The sequence below is a fragment of the Eublepharis macularius genome, chromosome 15 (assembly GCF_028583425.1).
Source record: "Eublepharis macularius isolate TG4126 chromosome 15, MPM_Emac_v1.0, whole genome shotgun sequence".
NCBI lineage: Eukaryota > Metazoa > Chordata > Lepidosauria > Squamata > Eublepharidae > Eublepharis > Eublepharis macularius.
Window position 1 is genome coordinate 32,214,344 of NC_072804.1, and position 17,238 is coordinate 32,231,581.

A 17,238-nucleotide genomic window follows, 5' to 3' on the forward strand; every position below is an offset into this window, starting at 1 on the left:
TAAAAATCTGTCTAAAACTTTAAGAGCTGACTAACTTAAAATTCTCTGGTTGGCATCTAATAGCTGTTCAGCTTACTCATCTGGTAGCATATAGGCCCTCTCCATGCTGAGTTGGTGCAGCATGGAGGCTTACCACCGTGAAGAATAGAGAATGGTAGGTAGGTAAGGTGTACTCAGAAGCCATCTTTTCTAACCCTCAGCACATCACCAGGCGACACAGGAGCCAATCCAGGCAAAGCAACTAATTGACAGTACTGCTATGAGAACGTTCAAGGAGGATAGATAGGACTTTTCTGTGATTGGTCTTGAAGGTTCTTTCACTAGAGGCTCAGAGACTGTTGTTGATTAGCTAAGCCAGCATGTTTCAGCTAGGCCTGGCCCTGCAGACGCTTACTACATTGACCCAGGCTGAACTAATGTTCAGCCATTCTTGCTGGAATTCTATACATTAGGTCCAACTTAAGACACTCTCATACTGCAGATGATAAGGCCGAGGAGGAAAAACGGGTGTGCATGCCTTAGGCTACCTTCTGTGGGGACATTTGAACCAGGGACTTCCAAGCTTACACTGTTTGGCACTACATCCCACCAGCTGTACCCTTTACCTTTTACCCACCAGCTGTCCAGGCTAAGGCTCTGTATCAGTCTGGTTATAAGACCCAAGTGACTTGAAGCCTAGTCCTATGCATGTCTCCTTGGGAGTAAATCCCACTGTGCCCACTGGTGCTTACTCCCATTGCGCAGTATGTGGCATCCAATAAACCGTCAGTAGGGACAAAGGCAGGAAGAGGTGAGGTTAAAGAGTGTTCCTTGTTTCTGATCATTCCTACTCCAATCACTGTGTTTTACAGATCCGAGGAAGAATAACCTTGTTGAAATGATCCTTGATGTGAACGTCAGCCAGCTGACGGAGCGGCAGAAAGGCATGTTCATCCGTCAGATAGGCGTTCTGTTGGGGGTCTTGGATTCGGACATCACCGTACAGAAGATTCAGCCCTATACTGAGCAGAGGTAGGAAGCCGTGGGGGGAGAAGCTGTAGCCCTCTCATGGAATTTTGTTGCCAGTGTCACATTCCCAGTGGACGCTGTTGGCAATTTTAAAAAAAAAAGAGGTGGCAAAAGTGCTGATAATAGGAGGATCAGTCTCATTATCTCCATATTGCAGTTAGGAAGTCTGTAAAGCATCAGATTGCCTGAGGCAAGATTTGAATTGCAGACTTCTTAGCCACTGTATCTCACCAGCTCTCCAGGTATTTGAAGGGTCTGTGTCTGGCTGGCTGTACGATTGAACAGCTTAGAGCCCACTCGCAATTGAAGAATAAAGAGTTGGGTCAGTGGCCACCGGCACCAGTGTCCTTAACAACTATTTTGCTGCAATTTGAGAAATGGCAGAGGAAAATATCAGACTTTGTATGGGCAGGCAAGAAGCCTCGAGTGAAAATGAAAGTTTTACAAGATGCGAAGGAAAGAGGCGGAATGCAACTGCCCAATCTAAGACTTTACCATGACGCAATTTGCTTGGTGTGGTTGAAGGAGTGGATGACGCTAAAGAATAAGAAATTACTAGCCCTAGAGGGATATAAAAAAATATTTGGATGGCACGCATACTTATGGCATGATAAAGTAAAGGCGAACTCGATGTTCCTGCATCACTATATACGGAGAAGTTTATATATAATCTGGAAGAAGTATAGAATCTATCTGGAAGAAGGAACCCCTTTGTGGGTAGTTCCATATGAGGTGATAGATCCGAGAGCTGTTGATAATGAGCAACAATGTCTAACTTATAAAGAAATAACTAGAACTGAAGAATCTAAACTCAGAATAAAGACTCAGGAGGAACTATCACCTTATTATGATTGGTTCCAGTATAGACAGATTAGAGATTTATATAACTCGGACTCTGTAAAGGGAGGTATACGAACAGAAAACTCGGAACTAGAGCAGACCCTTCTTAAAGAGGACAAGAAAAGAATATCTAAGGTATACCAAGCACTGCTGAAATGGTATTCTGAGGATGAAATAGTTAAAGGACAAATGGTGAAATGGGCCATAAATTTCAACAAAGAAATAACAATGGAGGCATGGGAATACTTGTGGAAGACTACAATGAAGACAACGACATGCACTAGTATTAAAGAGAACATTTACAAAATGATTTACCGTTGGTACATGACACCAAAGAAGATTGCGCTAGGGAATTTGAACACTTCTAATAAATGCTGGAAATGCAGGAAGCATGAGGGCTCCCTCTACCACATGTGGTGGACGTGTGAGGTAGCTAGGCAGTACTGGGGGGAAATAATAAGAGAAATGAGTGAGATATTACAATTTCAAATTAATAAGAACCCAGAACTCCTGCTACTAAACTTGGGAATGGAGGGAATTCCAGCCCATCATAGGACGTTGATATTTTACATGACGGCAGCAGCTAGACTTTTGTATGCGCAAAAATGGAAAATACAAGAAGTGCCAACTATTGAAGATTGGATCCACAAATTGCTGTATATGGCAGAAATGGACAAAATGACAAGAAAATTGAGAAACCTGGACTCAGGACAGTTTAACACAGACTGGGAGAAGCTGAAACAATATTTGGAGAAGAAATGGGAGGTGGGAGGAGAACTGTGGCAGTTTGAGAACTACTGAAGTACAATAAAATGTAGAGGGGGGTGACTTTACCGGGGAGGAGAAGAGGTAAAAGAGAATTTCTAAGCAGTTATGATATTAGATTGATATATATAGAATAATAAATAGAATATTGATAGAAAATAATTAATCATAAGGGTTAACTATAAGGATTGATTAACTAATAATATTTTCTTTTTGATTCCGTACAGTGTACCAAACTGAATATGTTTATTTGAAGTTGTATATGAGTCAAATTGATTGATATCATATATAGACTTATGACTGAAGGGGAATAGAAATACTAATGTAAACAAATATAACTAAAATAGAAAGAAGAAGATAGAATGAATAACATATAGAGTATAAGTTAAACTGGTTGATTTATATGAATGTATGGTTTACATAGTTTATGATATATAGAAATATTTGAAAGTGAAATAATGAAAAATGGGATAAATTGTTTATCCATTATGGAAAATGGGACTCATAGTCAGGGTACAGAGTATTAAAAATAGTTAAAGAAGTATTGCTTAGAATAAAGGGAGAATATATATTTGTTAGATAGAGGAGATTAAAAGGAGTAAGGGAAAAGGGACAAAGGGTTGGAAAACTGTTGGAAGTCAACAAAAAGGGGGAGGAAAGGGAGGGGGTTAGAAATTGGGAAATGGGAATATTGACTGTAATGTGTAAACATTTGATCCTAACCCAATAAAAAAATTTTCAAAAAAAAAACCACAACTATTTTGCTGAATCTCCTCTTCCAAAGTTTGGCGTCTAAGCCCCACCTCACTTGCAAATAAATCCTTTGAAGGGGACCAAAGAATCAGGATAAGGAGGGGGAGCACCTGCACTTGGAACCTTACAGGCTCCATAGTCAGGGAAGAGGAAAAAAACCATCCTTCCGGAACAGCCACAATTTAAAGTAAAGTAGCCGAGGCAGTGTTCAGAGGTAGGAGGTCACCCCAGTCTCCCTTCATGTTGATGCTGCTATTGCCAGTCAGTTCCAGATTTCCCCAAGATGACCTTTCCAGAATCTGTCAAAGTGAGCTTTGACTCACAAAATTTTGTTGATCTTTAAGGTGCTTCTTGACTAGAATTTTGTTACTTCTGGTGTAGTAATGTGAAGGTTGTTTTTCTGTGACGTGGATGAACTTTTCCCTAAAAGGCTTGAGCAGAGAAAGAAATGGAGGTGTTTAGATCAGTTCTGATGTTGTCGCTGTCTCTCCTCCCACCCTAAGGCCCTGTCTAAGGCCAGTTATTTACTGATATTTCCCAAAATGTGAGAGGAAGAAGTTTGCTTCTGATCAATTAGAGGCTTGGCTGCAGTAAGAAAAGCATTCAGTAAATGGATCGTAGTTACATTCCCCCTGTTCATTGGATAATGTGTTTGTTCTCTTTCTTCCCCCCACCCCCTTTGAGTAGTTTTACCATGTGCCAAGAAGACATTGTGGGGTTTTGTAAAACTTGTCTTTGCAGCTGCTTGTTTGGGTTACTGGTTAAAAAAAAGAGAGTGTGGGGGAGGGAGGGAGACCTGCCACGCATTGTCCTTATAAGTAGAGCTATGTATTTTCCGCCTGGAAAAAATCTTGAAGTCTGCAATGTAAATAAATTATGCAAGTGGAGCAGATATGTGTGTGCACAGCTCCTTGTTTTTGCTTAAGTATTTGGCTTCCAATCATTGATTTCTCTTGTATTGGCAGAAACTTGAGCAGTGATTGGAGTGGAGGAGGGAGCAGAGCAAGGGATGAGAAATGCTATGTAGGTGGCTGAAGATTTTGTATTATAGGAGCCTTTCTTTTGTCCTTCTGCAGTCATAATTCTGGCAAGCCGCTTTCTGTTTATGCTGCCTGAATATCCAATTTCCTTGTTCATTGCAGCACCAAAATGGTTTTCTACGTGAGGAACCAGCCTCCTCGCCAGATTTTCAAAGGGCGCGATGTTGCATGGACTCTCAGGAATGAACTGCGGAAGCAGCAGTCAGACTTCCTCATTTTCAGAGCACTGGAGATTAACACAGTCAGTAAGTTGAAGAAGTGGCTGGGATGGCTGCCTTCACCACATTCCATCTCTTTCCAGTGAATGGTTTTATATTTTCCCTTCCATGGTTACCCATAATGGACAAATCTCAACCAGAAGGCTCCTTCCTCCTTAGCCCTTGACTAACATCCCAGGAGACTGAGTTAGGTGTATTCTGTTCTAAGCTGTTCTAACAATAGCACTTGAGCCAATGATTTTTTTTCCTCAGAAAGTTTGAGTTGATAGAAGCATTACTATCCATTGCATACATACATACTTATCTCCCCATTCACAATTTTGAAACTTCTGCAGGTTTTGAACAAATATTAGATCAGAAATGACACTGAGACAAAGACCTAACTCTGATTTGAGGCAGCCAGATTGCAGGAAGTGGCAGGGGTGGGGGTGGGGCTCACAAGATGAAATGCTCTTCCATATTTTAAAAAAAACCCTCTGCATATAAAATAATGTGTTATGCTAGAGATAAGACTAGGACAGGTACTGTTGAGTATGCAGAATTTTGTGTGTGTGTGCATTTGATCCCCTGCTCTGCAGCCTTGGAGTCCAGGCACAAGTTCACCGCTTTTGCGAAACTGAAGCCAAAGAAATGAGTGTGCATATGCCCTTGGACAACAACGGCTCTGTCTGGCCGTCAGCCCCATTAACTGACTGTCTGTAACCCTACTCGGGTTTCAGCCAATCAGAGTGTTTCATATAAATCAGCAGTCTGTAGCCAGCAATGTCGCTCCTCCAGTGCAAGGGTGTTTCCATTTGTGCAGCAATTTCTGCTACTTCCCCCATCCTATTGCTGATCTCTGCTTTGCCATTAATGCTGTTCTTGTGGGTCCTTCAAGAACATATTTGGGGGGGGGGGGTCTGCTGAAGGAGACGGAAGTATGAAGGTTGCACTCTGCAAAATCCTCAGATGGTTGGACACATGCCACTGTCTTAGTAATTATTACAACATCCCTTCCTGGTAGACCACTATTATCGTCTCCGTATTTGTGGAGGATGGCTGAAGGATTAGAAGTCTGCTTAAGAGCATCCTAGGGAGTTTGTGCTAGAAATTTGTACTGGATGCTCCCCCATACACACTTTTAAGTCGGCCTAATGTATTTTAAGTCACCTGTCCTCCATGAGGCTTTGGGTAGCATGTGTGGTTCTCCTCTCTTCCATTTTATCTTCTCAGCAATCCTGTGAGGTAAGTTAGTTGAGAGAGAGACCGGCTGAAGGTCAGCCAGTTGACTTTCTGGCAGAGTCACATTTTGAACCTGGGTCTTGCCGGTCCTGGTCTGGCACACTGCTATTCTGCCATCTCTCCAGATTGTAAGAGAGCAGCCAAGTGGGTTGGGTTCCTGGCTCGGGAGTGAGAAATGTGGTACCTCTAGATTTGCCCGGCGAAACCTGCTGATGTGTAAACCCTGTAAATGATCTACTAACCAGTAACTTTTGAACAACCTTGCAAATGATCGGCAAATATGATTGAGTTTGTCACTAACGTGGCAAGCCCCCATGTGTGTAGCCTTTCTGTGTGCCACATCAGTGAGCCTAAAATAAAGGACAAAGTGAGGTTTGAGCTCAGCTCCCTTGAGGCTCTGTAGTAGATAGGCCTTCTCTTTAATTCTCAATCTTCTCCACTTCACTGTGCCACTTGGGCACTCAGCTTCACTCTGATAATACTTCTGTGTCTACTCTGTTGCCTTCTCCACCAGCATGCCAGCTGAACTGTTCAGATCATGGGCACTGTGACTCCTTCACCAAGCGCTGCATCTGTGACCCTTTCTGGATGGAGAACTTCATCAAAATGCGGATTGGTGATGGTGAGAGCAACTGTGGTACGTACACTCGTGTCTCTCTGCCCTTCTTGGGACAATGGAGTAGGCCATGCAACTGCATCCTACAAAGAGTTTTTTTTTTATGAGTGCTCGTCTGAGTCCTTTCCCCTCTCTTGCTCCTGCTGCACTGCAGAGAAGGAGCCATCATTAGGGGAGAGTGTCGGGAAAGCACCCTCTTGCCACAACTCAGGGATTCCTGACACTCAGATCAACTTCCATCTTTCTGCCAGAATGGAGCGTGCTGTACGTGGTCATTGCATCCTTTGTCATCGTGGTCTCCTTTGGGATCTTCTCTTGGGCTGTGGTCTGCTGCTGCAAGAGGTGAGCGATGATGCAAGCCCTCCAAATGCACCTCTTTGCATCTTCTGTGTGGGGAGGTGGTCTGGCTTGTGCCCAGGCACCAGTGGGCAGTTTTCAAGGGGTTGCAAAGGGGTAGCTGTTTTAGTCTATCACAGTAAAATAAAACAAAAGTCCAGTGGCAACTTAAAAACTTAAGAACATTCATTTCAATATGAGTTTCGGTCAGTCACATCTTCAGATAGATCACTTTTAAGCGGCCTTGCCATAAGGTAGTGGTCTTTCTGCTTTTTAGAAACTGCAGAGAAAGCCCAGGATCCACATGGAGGTTGATATATTCACCTCCCAGGGCTAGGTCTGCTGTTCTTCAGCCTAAATTTTTCAACCAAAGGAACCCATTTTCCTATATAAATTGGCAGGCCAAAAGTTACATGTTAATGACTGATACAAAGCAAGACTCTTTATATGCAATTCTCCTCTGCTGTTTGTGAACACAGTAGCCTTTACTTAGTAAATGCAACTGGAAGGTTTAAAGTTTTTGCTTCTAGGATTCTTTCAGTCCTGGATGGGTCTGCAAGCAGCCTCCCAACATGTTCAGCATGAGGCTGCTGATTTGAAGATTTTGACACTCTCGCCTCAAGGCCTGTCTTAATGTTTGTAATGAGATCTGTCAAACTCTTTCAGTGTCTTGGCAACACCTTGCATGCAGACATACGTTACCAGACCCCAGTATTTTACAACTAAGAAAAAGGGCTTCAGGAAAGCGAAGTTTAGAGAGGAGGGGCGGCGTGGGGAGATACTGAACTGTTTCTCCTCTCCAAATCAGCCTGCCCCATAACTTTCCTCCCTGTGTGGGTGCAAGCTGTGCATTTGTATGTAGTTAGCCAGCCGTGCGAGGAGTTGTGCAGATTGAGCCTTGGCCCGCAGTTATTGGATGTGTGAGGGCCCACCTTTGGGGTTGATGAACCCTTTCCACTGAATCTAGTGTACTTGAATTGATTGGCATGTACATGATACCTCGGATTCCAGTGGATTTAATCCAGACTAGGTGTTTCTGCGGATGCAAAGATTTCCACTCATGGAGTGCAGTTTTCTTGCCTCCCCCCTCCTGTGGCAGCCTGAAATACTCCTCTCCCTGAATCTTATTCCGGTGTGTGTGTGTGTGTGTGTGTGTGTGTCTCATCTCCTCCAAGAACAGGATTTCAGAAGGCATTTTGGGCGGCTGCAGGAGGAAGGAGGCAAGAAAATCACATTCTGTGAGCAGAAATCCTTGCAACCACAGACATTTAATGGTTTAGATAAAGTATACTCCCAGTTACAAAAGCCTGTGCAGCTGTAAATTTTCCTTTAAGATTGCATGAGACAGTTGCTTTGGCAAACAGTTTGAGACTTGGAATAGCTGCATGATAATTTAATTGTCTTGACTGTTTGGTGAGGTATTCATCCTCCATAGGAACACTTTGTCTCATCTGACCTCTTTCTTTTTTCCCATATAAGACGGAAAGGAAAACCCAAAAGGAAGAGCAAATACAAGATCTTGGATGCCACAGATCAAGAGAGTCTGGAGTTGAAACCAAATCCCAAAGCAGGTAAAATGTAAGGCAAGAGGTTAACCGAGTGCTGGCACAGGCCACTTTCTATTTGAGAGGGTTTATTCATTAGTGAAGCTTGCAGCTGTGTGGATGATTTTTTGGAAACCTGAAATTTCAGTGATTCCACTTAGAATATGTGGACACATCTGTCCCCCACCCTTATTTGTCCATCAGGAGTGGCTCTGTGTATGTATGTAAAATGCCATCAGGTTTCAGCCACCTTATGGCAAGCCCATAGGGTTTTCAGGGCAAAGGTGGTTTGGCATAGCCTGCCTCTGCATAGAGACCTTGTTCTTCCTTGATGGTCTTTCATCCAAGTACTGCAGGGCTAACCCAGCTTAGTTTCCAAGATCTGACAAGATCGGGCTAGCCTGGGTTATCCAGGTCAAGATTGTTGGGTGGTTGCTTGCTAGAAAATACTTGCTATAAAACTGGGAGAGTCACTTTTTCTCCCTCGGCAATAAGTATATCCAGTGATAGGGCATTTCCAAGAGGAATTAAGAAAAAATTTAGAGCACGAGGGGGTTGGGGGAATGTGTCTGACTTTCTTTTTAAGGTACTCGTCCTGGGGTGTGTACCAGCAGTGTGGCAGCTAAGCCCTACTGGCAGTGGCCTGGATATGCCCAGACGGCTTACTCGCCAATCATCATGTTTTACAGAAATTGAAAGATCCAGCTGCCCCCTCTTTCTCCACCCACAGCTATGGCACAAATAGAAGAACTTGTTGCCTTAGCAGGCAATTAAAAGTAGGCATGTAGGAAAAGGGGCAACCTGAAGGCTACCAGCTCCAGACATGAATGATTTGCTCCAGGCAGTGGGGTAATTTTCTTTATCATATGGACCACTATAATGATTTACAGTCGAATTGTTTGCTCTTTTAAAAATTATACAAGGTACTGCTCCAAAGGGCTCCTCTACAGAACTTGTGAAACATTTTTTAAAATATTGTTTGTGGGGGGACAAACATAAAAAGTGTAGTGGAGGAAACTGAAATATTTAAAAGCTTCATGTAGTTGTGGCCAATAAATTTGTCTTAGAGGATTTGTTTGAGCAAAAACGGGGCGGGGGGTGGGGGACAGCTCTTAATCCTTGTTTGCTTGCCAAAAGTAATGGATTGTTCTGGTGTTCATCTTTGTGGCTTCTGTGCAGGCACACATTGGGACTTCGCATGCACAGGCCATTCACAGAGAAGATTTCCAGAGCTTTCTAGAAGACTAGGAGCGCCCCTCCTCCCTTTGGTGCTTTCCCACCAAAAACATCACTTGATCAAGAGGAGGGTCGTTATTCCCTCAGTTCTCTTTTTGTTGCCGTAGAGAGAGGATCTCCATTGCTGTTCTCTGCTTTTTCCTCACCTCATCCTTGAGGCTGAGGAGTATTATTTCTTTTAAAAGTTTTTAACCATCAATACTCATTCTAGTGAAAAATAAAACTACTTTTAAAAAGAGACGTTTCTGTCTCTATATCATTATGGCTCAAGAGAGGCCTTTTTAAGATGCTGGAAAATGCCATCCTGATTAAAGTTACCATCCCCTCCCTGGCACCCTTGATTACCAAAGGCTAAGTAAAGCTGTGGCCTGTCAGAGCCTCCACACAACGGGTCCTTCTCCGTTGCGTGCATGACTGTTCAGTGCCCTTTACCTAGCATGGCTTTCCCCACCAAAGTGCTGTTTTTCCCCTGCTGCATTGCTCCTTCTACTTTGACAGGGACACTTTTAGAGAGCTCCCAGCTTCTTTAGAAGCACCTTTGGGTTAATGTCAATGAGAGGCTAAGCAACTGTTGGGAAGGTGGTCCTCAGTAGTCTCTTTCACATCCACCTCCTTCAGTCAGTGAGCTTGCTACTCTCCCAATGTAGGACTGCACAGAAACCACAAAGATGAAAACAGGGTTGCACTTACCTGTAATTGTTGTTCATTGAGTGGTCTTCTGTGCAGGCACACTTCTCTTCCTCCTGCCCCGCTGTGAACTCTCTGGAACTTTAGTTTCTGGGGGGTCTCTGGAGGTAGAATGGAGGGAATGGTGCCCCGCCCCACCTCCTGGTCATGTGATGTTTTTGGCAGGAAAGTGCCAAAGGGAGGAGGGCCACTCCTAGTCTTCTAGGAAGCTCTGTAAATCTTCTTTGTGGCTGGCCTGCAGGTGAGCAGTCTCAATGCGTGCCTGCACAGAAGACCACGATGAATAGCAGTTATAGTTAAGTGCAACTCTGTTTTGCAACAGTTCTTTCTTTTACCAAGAGTGAAATTCAACTTGAAATGCCTTCTGAGCATTTCCTTTTGCCTGTCCAGGCATTGCTTTAACTTTTTGGTGCTGCTGCAGTAAAAGATGTTGTCCATTTTCTCATGGATTCCTAAAGGATTATGGATGGGAGTTTTTTTACACTACAGAGAGCCATAGTCCTCCATTGGGTTATAAGGACCATTGCGAATACCAGTGAGGTGTGGTGTTCATGTTTTAGCTTGTGAGTTCTTTGGGGAAGGCACTTGTCATCTTGTTACTTTAAAGTGCCAAACATACTCATTTTGCTACATTAAAATAAATAAAATATGTATGCCTAGGAACATCTAACTTACAGGTTCCTTTTGTTTGTTTTTCATTTTTTTAAAAAAGGCAGCAAACAGAAAGCTCAGGTCCAGAACACCAGTCTGATGCATTCGGAATCCGAGCTAGATAGTGATGAAGCGATCTTTACTTGGCCAGATCGGGATAAAGGGAAACTTCTGCGCAACCAGAACGGTTTCCTGCGCAATGGGCAGGTGACGCCCAAGCCGAAGAATCAACGGGAAGAGATCCTATAGCCACAGGCTGGCCTTAGCTAAGTTATGGCAAGCGGTTGTAGGAGGCTGTTCTGCCCTTCCGTTGCACGAGGAACCAATGGAAGCCAGCCACACCATGTTCAGGGTAACGCTGCTAACGTATTACGTGACGACACCTTTTGTTTACTGCTGATCTTTTTCTTACTGCTTGTACTTGAATTTGGACTTCAAGGGAAACTTTGGCACAAAGAAGCTGTGAAACAAAGACTGTGAAGGGCAAGCGCTCGTTCTGAAATACCATTACCTCCTCTCACGGAACTGTAAAAGCTCCAGCCTGTGCCGTGCACCTTTTCCTACCAGCCCTGAAGTCTGCCTGCTGTGTGGGGTGGCCCTTTTCACCCCCACACCTCCCTTTTGTGGAGGGTGGTTGGTTGTGTTCTCAAGAACTGAACTTGGCTCTTGCCTGCCTCGAAAGCCAAGATGCCTCAGACTGCATGTTGGGGGGAGGGTCTCTTTTTTTCTAAAATGCTCACTTCAACTGTAGGAAAGCAATTTTTGTTCTCTCTCATCGTTACCAACGAGTTTCCAAGTCTTTCCACACAGGAGGAGGAGGCCAGGCTTTGCAGAAAGCAGCATTTTGTGGCCTCAGGGGCATGGAGGGGGAGACACTTTTGGGTCATGTTTATGATTGTAAACCGTTATTTTTTGTTCGTTTGTTTTAAGTTATTGTTAGTCTCACCACTGGGAATGGAGGCAATGCTGCCATATCTTTGAACCCCACCCCCAACACTCCCTGTCAGTTCCTAAAGCTTGCTTCTTTGTAGACTTTAGGATATTAAGTTCTTATTCCAGTTGAGAAATACCTTTGACAATGGGAAAATCTTTGCACAGTTGTTAAGGGGAAGGTGGTTCCAAGCCACATATGGCTAGATCGATTGATTACTTTGATCCCCAGTAGATCAGTGCCTCCACCACCTCTACTTTGCACTTCTTCTTTGTTTCCTGTTCATTGTGTGCTTGTCTTAGGAAGTATTGTTTTCTTATCAGATTCAGAGAAATGTCTCATCTTTTGCTGTCCTAAAGTAGCTTCTGTTGAGCCTCCTTGCTTGAATGACACTAACTTTGAAGATGGAGAGCTTCTTCCACTGTTCACACCAACCCTCTCCCCTTTTTGAATCAATGGAATGCAATGATTGGGTTTGGTTTTTCTTCCATCACCTTTTCCCCTGCTTTATTCTCCCTGCCTTTTACCCACTACGCTTGGCAAACTATGTGCCTCTCCTGAAGAATAATCACGTTTTGAGGGACTTCCCTCCCTCCTCTGTTCAGTTCTGCTGCCCTTTAAGTCCCAAAGGGGAGCCTTCCTGCTGCTCGTACTTTGAAAACTAAAATTTAATTGTGCTTTAGATTAGGGACAGCATTGCCGAGAGCCACCATGGGTCCTCAGACAAAGATTGCACCTGCCCCCCACCCATTTGACCCTGCTGAAAACAATTATTGATTTGCTGTTAACCATGAATAGAATAATAATTGTTGATTGGGTAAGAAACATTAAAGGGAAGTGATAGGATTATTAAAAAACAGACTTTACTTAATAAATGATTTACACAGTGTACATTGCAATAAGGTATTGTGCAAAACAACACTTTCAAATAACAACCAGCTAGCAAGAAGAGACAGACTTGAAGAATCCTAGCTCAAAGCACTTTGCAAGCTTTTTGGCTAGCAAAGAGTTCAATAACACTATCAAAGTCAAGGTTTTGAGCAAACTGTGCCTCTGTTGCCAAGGTTCCTGAGCTGACAGATGAATTTGGCTCATTGAGGATCGTGGGCAGTTTTTGATACGTGCAAGGCTACTGAACGATCGTTCAGCTTGGGCAACAGTAACAGGTGTAGAGTGCAGTAAATCCTCAGAGCTATTCAACAGTCAAGAAATAAGTTTGCAGTTCCTGAAGTTTATTTAAAAGTTGAAGAGCAGCAATATTTGTAGTCCCAGATTGGCAGAGTACACAGCCTTCAAATGTTTTATTTCTTCACCAAGATCTTCTGATACGTCACTACAATATTCAGCACAAAATGCTGTGACCAGATCTTCCATTTCATTGTTTTCAAAATTTGGGTATTTCCACAAGGAACCAAATGTAAAGTCCATCTTTTTTGTTGCTTCAAAGCATTTTATTGTGTCATCCCATTATGCAGTCAAGAAGAGCATAGAAGACTTGCCTCTTGAAACACTCCTTCAGATCAGATTCATGTAAGTTTTCATTAACACTTGAAATCCTTCAGTGGATCCAAACCGCTAACGCTTCAGCCCAGTGGTGTTTCTTCAAATAGGCCAAGTCTTTCCTTTGACTGAGAGATGGGCCAAGTCTTTCCTTTGATTGATCTGGGCCCTACACAGCTGGCACTGTGCAAAACATGGATCCTCCATCATCTGGAAGAGCACCACCCAAGGTGTCTCCTTTGCAGGGATTGGGACAGACACACTGTGTCCAGGGGTGGGAGGAGATGCCCAGGAGAAAAGGGACTGAGATGACAGCACAGTGGGTGCGCATCCTCCTGTGGCTGAGTCACAACAACTTGTGCAGTACCCCCCTACAGGCACCTCTGCAGGCAGCGCTCCAGCATCAGCCTCGATGAACAAGGCCTGGTGAGGCTTCTTCATTGCGCCACCCTAGCCAGAGGATGGGGTGGTGTGAGGCAGCTGTGGGATAGGCCTCCACACAGGTTTGGGGGGCAGGAGCCGCAGCCTCCCCTTCACCCTACTACTCTTCTGCTTAGCTTCTCCACAGGGTCCCACTGATTCCCTGCATCACTCATTTCCCCTCCCCTGGACTACTTCACCAAAGTAAGTTAGCTGCACTACAATCTGACTCACTAAAGTGCTGTTACTCTTGACTTTTTCCTCCACAGCGCTAACCTGTAATAGCCTTTTTTATCGAGCCTTCATACAACCTAACTTTTTGTTTTGTAAAACTACTGCTAGTCGTGCTTCAGTTAATTTTTTTAAAAAAACAAACAAACTGGTTCTGTCTTTCTAGCCTAAAAGCTAATTTTTTTGTAACTAACCTAGACATGGATGTATAAACTCTTTAAAACCCTTAATTTATTTTATTTTGTTTCCTTCCTAGCCTACAAGCAAAGCCTAACACCCCCCCCCCCCCAAATTAAGCAACTCCCTTCCAAAAACATAAAAGACTAAAAGAACAGCCTAAAACACCATTTAAAAAAAACCTCTTGGCTTCAATTGAGTGAGGTAAGCCTAATTTTTTTTCTAAGTTAACCTATGTTTTAATTAGAAAAAAAAACACCTGGCCTCTTTTTAATTGACTGGGAGGGGGACTTGGACCCCTAAGTTGAAAATTTTGTGTTTTTTTTAAAAAAATACCTAGCACATAAACCCTCAGTTTACTGTTATTAAAATCTGACAAGACATTTCCCTGAGAACAATTAAATTTTTTAAAACCAGGAACACTCCAAAACTCCCTTTGGGTGTGGCCACCACCATCATGGACGTTCGCAGTGCCAACTGGGTCAGGGTTCAAAACAGGCTTGGAAAGGGTCAGCCATCCATCCTCACCCTTGCAACATGATGACCAGACCTGTGGTTGTGTTTGGTCACAGATGTACATATGACTGCGTTTGGAAAAGCTTCTCTTAATTGTGTAATATAGGATGTTGACGTTTCTTCAAGAACTGAAAGTTCAAAACACAACACAGGAAAAACCAGAAGAAAGCAACCAGAAAGAATAAACTTTTTAAAAACCTTGCAACCTGGACGCCCCCCCTCCCCCCCCCAGCCCTAGGAAAGGTCCTTGTGAGAAAATAAGATACCCTTTTTTCCTTATTTAAGGTTTTCCTCCATGTATTTTAACAATGTACGCATGACTGCATTCTATAAAAAAAATTCTTAAATGTAAGAGTAGTCCCCTGTGCAAGCACCAAGTCATTACTGACCCATGGGGAGACATTGCATCACAACGTTTTCTTGGCAGACTTTATGGGGTGGTTTGCCATTGCCTTCCCCAGTCATCTACACTTTACCGCCAGGAAATTGGGTACTCATTTAACCGACCTCAGAAGGATGAAAGGCTGAGTCAACCTTGAGCTGATTACTTGAACCCAGCTTCCGCCAGGATTGAACTCAGTCATGAGCAGAGCGTGGGCTGTAGCACTGCAGAGTTTCTTCAGGAACTGAAAGTACATGATAAGACTATCGAGGTATTGTTGCAAGTCAGGGTTTCCTGTTTAGCTACAATGAATCTTTTTCTGAAAAATGATATTTTTTTCTAAATTCAAGTTCCTGGCTGTTAAAAACTCAATTGTTCACAATATTCCTTTCCCCATATATAGTGCATGTTGATAATGGCCATATTTGCACAAATTGTGTTTCAGTGCTTCATGTTCCTGAATGCTCAGGTTGCTTATTCCAATACAGCACCTCACCTTGGATTTTTCAACCATAACTCTGGGTCTGTGGTGCGTGCACACCTTTTGGATTTGGTGCGTGCACACTTTCTCTTTGTGTCTTCCCTTTACATCTGTGACTTCACTTCAAGTATTTCAAGATAATCATAGATAATGTTCAGATATGAAAGAATATACAACATATTTATTTTTATTTTAAGTATTTATTAGCCATCTTTCTACTTTAAAGCACTCAAAGCGGCTTACTTTTTCCCTGTAAGGGGATAGCTACTTGAAAGTTTTTCTTCCTCTTGAAGTAGGTTGTTTATTGTTTGAATGGTCACTTCTGGTAACCAGTTTGCTGGTTTGTTTTTTAACCCAGTACACTAACGTCTTTTGTTAGTGTGATTTGGAATCTCAAGATGACATCGATGAGATGTAACATAATTTTAAATATTCCAGTTGCCGTGTTATACCCTCCAAACCAGGAACCAGATATATAGTGCTGAATGGATGCTCAAGTGACACAAGTATGTTGTTGTGCCCCACTTGCTTGACCATGCACTTTTATAGGGCTAGGATGAGATCAGAGCCACAGTAGTTCAGACTGAGAGTATGGTAGAGTAAGTGGTGTTCTGAAAACACTGTTCCTCTATGCATAGACAGAGGTTTGTTCTTGCCTGCAGAGATCGGGCTGAGTCAGCTGGGTATGCAAATGTAGGGTCTTTTTGAGACTTTAGAATAGTTAAATAGCTGAACAGCAGGATTTGAGTCCAGTAGCACCTAAGAGACCAACAATATTTTCAGGGTGTACGCTTTCAAGAGTCAAAGCGCCCTTCTTCAGACACTTGAAGAAAAAAGTTTCTGAAGAAGGGAGCTCTGACTCTCGAAAGATTACACCCTGAAAATCTTGCTGGTCTCTAAGGTGATACTGAACTCATATCCTGCTGTTCTACTGCAAACCGACATGGCTACCCACCTAAAACTAATAGCTTAATTACCAAACTGGATTCTCAAATAATGGCCACCATAAACCTCCCTCTTCACAAGCTCTAGGTCTCACAAGCAGTTCAGGGCAGCGACAATTCACCAACTGTCTAGTCCCTATTTATCAGGCTGAGAGTCCTGACCCAAATCCACACAGGGTCCCCTCTCTCTTCTTCCCAGGAACTTTACCAGACAGGCAGTCAATTTCCTACATTCATTACCCCTTACCCAGCCAAATGCCTGGGGCTGTTGCAGTAAGGGAACTCAATATTTCATCTTCGTATTTTATTGTGCTGTCCCACATTGGGACTGCACAGGCACAGGCCAGCCCTGGAGAGAGCTGACAAGCTTTAGGACCTTGCAGAGGGGTCGCTCTCTTCCATAATGTACATGTATTTCCTTTCCCACCCAAACCGCTTGCATTCTTGGGTGGAGTGTCCCCTCTTCCCTTAGTTCTTTCGCCATTGAGAAAGGTTCTTCTTTCTTAGCTCCCTGCTCCTTTTTCTTCTATTGTGTGAGTTCTATTCAGCTGTTACTCTGACCAGTAAAACTTCGGAATCTCCCAAAAATCACTATTTAGGAAATGTTCCAGATGTGAAACCAAAATGCCACATTCGAACGACCATGACCTCTGCTACTGTGCCTAGGCAAGATACATATGATGGTAGGATGCACATACTGCCAGTGATTTACACAAAAGGGCAGAAATGACAGGACTTCCC

The 17,238-nt window shown here is 43.3% G+C and overlaps 1 protein-coding gene across 2 annotated transcripts in view; it reads left to right on the top strand.

Moving 5' to 3' along the window:
- Positions 1–15,304, top strand: part of KIAA0319L (KIAA0319 like) — a 72,060-nt gene extending 56,756 nt beyond the window's left edge. For both annotated transcript variants that reach the window (XM_054999254.1, XM_054999255.1), the window contains 6 exons: positions 852–1,011; positions 4,509–4,651; positions 6,360–6,482; positions 6,713–6,803; positions 8,277–8,368; positions 10,977–15,304. In XM_054999254.1, the coding sequence (XP_054855229.1) occupies positions 852–1,011; positions 4,509–4,651; positions 6,360–6,482; positions 6,713–6,803; positions 8,277–8,368; positions 10,977–11,164 (797 nt within the window). In that variant the 3' untranslated portion in view covers positions 11,165–15,304. The remainder of the gene's footprint in view (positions 1–851; positions 1,012–4,508; positions 4,652–6,359; positions 6,483–6,712; positions 6,804–8,276; positions 8,369–10,976) is intronic.
- Positions 15,305–17,238: the final 1,934 nt, after the last annotated feature.